This window comes from Verticillium alfalfae, genomic scaffold (assembly GCF_000150825.1).
Source record: "Verticillium alfalfae VaMs.102 supercont1.5 genomic scaffold, whole genome shotgun sequence".
In the NCBI taxonomy this organism is placed as follows: domain Eukaryota; kingdom Fungi; phylum Ascomycota; class Sordariomycetes; order Glomerellales; family Plectosphaerellaceae; genus Verticillium; species Verticillium alfalfae.
This window is the reverse complement of record NW_003315034.1, coordinates 314,649-318,744: the sequence shown is the minus strand read 5'-3', so window position 1 is coordinate 318,744 and position 4,096 is coordinate 314,649. Positions and strand designations below refer to the sequence as shown.

The 4,096-nt window shown below is 58.3% G+C and overlaps 1 protein-coding gene across 1 annotated transcript; it reads left to right on the top strand.

Moving 5' to 3' along the window:
- Window positions 1-2,642: 2,642 nt before the first annotated feature.
- On the top strand, window positions 2,643-2,939 carry VDBG_04430 (conserved hypothetical protein; the record flags this gene model as incomplete). The annotated part of the gene is made up of 1 exon (XM_003004778.1): window positions 2,643-2,939. The coding sequence occupies one exon, from the start codon at window positions 2,643-2,645 to the stop codon at window positions 2,937-2,939; it is 297 nt and encodes a 98-aa protein (XP_003004824.1).
- Between the last annotated feature and the right edge of the window lie 1,157 nt (window positions 2,940-4,096).

The window sequence follows — 4,096 nt, the reverse complement described above, 5'->3', positions numbered from 1 at the left end:
CACCTCAACAGACGAAAGAGGCTGTGATGCGAATTGCCATGGGTACGGGAAGGAGCAATGGGCAGCAGATGGTGGTGGGCCAGTGACGGGGAGGCAAGTCAGACCAAGTCTGAACAGGTCAGAGCTCACAGAGGTGGAGAAAAGCCAAGACTGACGATTTGGAAGCCCCTGCCAGCTGATCCAAATGGTGGCTTGGGCGTCTTGCCGTGATGATTCCATTTGGACATGGCCAGAGCCATCCTGTCACCCCCCAACTTTTGTTGTCAGCGGCAGTCAGTCAGTCAACAGGATAGAGGCGACGCCCTCATCACCACCGCCCAATTGACGAATCAATAAAGCCCACTAATTATGAGCTCCCTCATCTCCATGGCGGCCAAAAAGGCAACACTGAGCAAATGCTCATAAGAGAAAAAAACAGAACATGATGGCCCCAAGCCTCGGCCTCGGCCTGGAGAGGAGACAAGGTCGTTACCGTTGCTTCGGATGATCGACTGCCGAACAGCCACGACCTTTCCTAAGAAGCAGCGATCACCAATTGCTTCTGTTTGGGAGGCTCAGCAAAGAAGAATACGGCTCAGCTCCTTTTGGCCACCCGTCAAAGACGTTTATCGGTTCGAATCGGATCGCCCTCGATGATCGACTGGTTGCCAATTCTGCCATTTGTTCTTGTCAGTCGCACGTTGTGCGTCGTCCACCGCCCGACCCTGCCGCGTCAGGGCAGCCAGTTCTGGTTTGGCCTGGTCTGGTTCGGTCCCGGTCGGTTCGGTGCCATCCATCCCTCGTCATCATCGGCCGTCAACCCATCAGCCATCACCACCACCCACCACCCACCACCAAAACCCACTTCAGCCAAGGCACCCTGATCACCCATCACCTGGCCAGCCCAAGGCGCGTCCACTCCGACGTCAAGTCCGCCTCCCTGGCCCCTATGGCCCCTATGGCCCCTATGGCCTTTTTGGCTGGTCTGGCTGGGTTAATCTGACAATAGCCTCCCTCGTCCCGTCCCGGTACCATTTTATCACAGTACAGTTGAAGCATCGAAACGCGTCGTGGTTCGAAGGACGCGCTACCACGATGATTGGGCCCTTTATAGGATGACTCGAACCGCGTCGAGGTGCCCCTTGACTACTCTTCTCCTTGATCACGTCGCGCGGTTGGCGTTCTCCCCCGCCGACCCTCAGGCATCTCGCATCCTGGGACTATCTTACGATCAATATGTCTTGCTTCCCCCTCGCCCCATTCTGCTCGCCCTCGCCGCGACCTGCCGGCCCCTCTTTGATCAATCCCTATCGCTGGGCATCGTTCGGCCTATCTTCAGCTAGCAAGGCAGGGGACCGCCGTCCAGCTCCTCGTGTGGCACCGTCAAGGGGCAGAGTGTGGGTGGCCCAGGAGTCTGCAGAAGCTAGGATCAGGGGGGTTCGCTCGGAGTGGGCCATGCCCACCAACTTGGCCTGTACCCTGTTCCTTTCTGCCGCCTTTTGTGGTGGCCTGCTCGGAGTAGTAGGACAGGACACCAACAAGCAGCACGAAGACAGCCGAAGCCCCAAGCCCGAGCCAGCCCAGCATGAGCGAACGCGCGCGCGTGGTGCGGGTGCCATGCGCTGCGCTGTCCCGCCCTGGGCAGCAGACCGGAAGATTAGGGATGAGGTCGCCTGCTGGTGGTCCTCCTGGTGGTCCTGCAGGCCTGTAAGTCCCTGCCTGTTGCTTGGTGCCTTGGGCTGACTTTCTGGGTCTGCCATTCCCCGCCCGCCCACCTCGTCTTGCCTTGCCTGTCCAAGGTCGTCACCACATGTACTCCCTGGTCGAGTACAAGGTCGCTCTACCTAGGTAACTTCACCTCAATCTAACACGATCTCCTCCCGTCAAGGGCAGACCCCCTACGTGCCCCTGGTGCCGCCCTGCCGCCACCCCAGCGCCTACCGCAGCACAGCGCACCCCCAACGCACCCCAGCGCTTTAGTTGGTCCCCCCCTTTCCCCCCCAGCGTGCACCTTACCACCGCGCGACTTACACCCACGTCCCTCACAGACCACAGATCAAAGTCGCACGCACTTGGTCTGTGATACATCAGCTTCTCACCCCCCCGTTTGCCCGTTGCGCTCCGTCCACCTCACCTCCTGACTTTCCACCCTCTGCTCCTTGTTTTTCCCTGTTTGAGGTTCTTTCAAACGACTGAGGGTCTCCTTTACAGGGACAGGCGCATCGTACCTTGATCTGGGGGAACACGTTTGGCAGTCTTCTGTCTCACTCTATCCGTACCCTTCCCTCACCCTTCTTCCCTACCCTTCCACCTAGCCCGCCCTTCCGAAGCTTCGTCCAGGTCCGACTCTGTCTTAACCTCGACGAGTCCCCCATCGATCCTCTTCTTGAAACGACCCGAGAGCCTGCTCTTCCAACCCAACCACCACACTCATTACAACAAACCCGAAACTTCACCAACCTTTTGGACGCCTTACCGACCCTTAGTCTTTCTTTGAAATAGGATTCGACACGAGCAACCAGCTACGCAGCTTGAGACTACCTTCACTGTCTCGTGTTTTCCTTCACGCTCGTTGCCCCATCGTGTATCAAGGCATCCTGCTTCAACCACACCCAACCCCGACTCTACCCGGACCACCCACCTTAGGGCCACAAGCCGTCACCATGAACTACTTTCCAAACTATCCCGTCTACCAGTACAGCTCCTACAACAATGGACAATATCCATCGAACACCGCCCTGCAGTACCAGGCCAACGCTGAAGCTTGGAGACGCCATGCCATGATCCAGCACGGCGCAAGGACCACCGAGACGAAACCCAGGCTAGCCAAGGATGAAGTTGACAAGCTGGAGCGCGAGTTCCAGAGGAACCACAAGCCCAACAGCAGCTTGAAGAAGCAGCTTGCTGAGGAGATGCGGGTGGATATTGCGAGAATCAACGTACTGACCCCCCCCCCCTAAACCCAAATCACGCCCCGCGGGGCTGAACATCTCGCTGACATGTTTGCAGAACTGGGTTCAAAACAGACGAGCCAAGGCCAAGCAGGAGAAACGCACCCAAGAGAACGAGGCTCGCCGACAGTCGGAGCAAGCAGCGGATCAACCAAAGCAGGACGTGGGGAAGGAGTACTATCCTGACGACGACCATCACGATGACCTTCGTCCATCAGCCGCCCCTTTCCCTTCCATGGACTCGTCTGCGAGCCCTGAACCTACCGAGACCGCAGACATGCCCCTGGAAGGACCCGGCGAGCCGAATATCGAACTGGACACAGACAGCACATCGCCTACGTCTTCCACTTTCCAAGCGCCTGAGCAGAACTTCAACGACTTCTCATCAACGGACGGCATGTTCTACCCCTCACAGTCGCCTTGCGACTTTTCTTCTATCTCATCAGTCGAGATGCCCGAGCAGCAAGGGCCTGGGCCCCTCACCCTCTCCATCCCAACTCACTACGCCTCCACAGCCCCAGAATCATCGACGGGCTCCTCATATACCGGTTTCCAAAGCATGTCGAGCGGCGTCGACATGGATGATTCCATGAGTGCCTTTGCCTCACGATACGGCTCGGTCAACCTAGACGAGGCTCAGGCTCGTAGTGCGGATGCCATGAAGTACGAGCACCTGTCGCCAGATTCTGCACAGTCACCCATGTCGGGTATTCCCAGCCTTCACTTCAAATCCCCGCCTGTGGACATTGCCAGTCGGCGCAACACGAAGCGGCCCGCTCAGCTCGGAACTGGATGCATGCGAAGCTTCTCATACAACCAAGCTGGCATGAAGACTGGGATGGAGATGCCACGTCGCTCGGAGCTTCCCAGCCCCATGCGTCGTGTTGCCTCTGCTACGGGTAGCCTTCCTCGAGGAATTCAGAAGCCCGTGAGCGCGACGCCGCGGTCTCCGATGTACTTCGACCGCAACCAAGAGAACCTACTGCTTCAGATGGCGGCGCGTACCCCAGTGGCAACCGGGCCGCACTGCTCAGCGGCGCCGCCGACACCCAACACGCCAGTCATTATCGACACGCAAGCCACCAGGGAGCACACCGCGTCATCCTCCGCTTCTGAGGAGGACAAACGGTATACATTCCAGGGCGGGCTTCCCTCTGCGCAGTTCC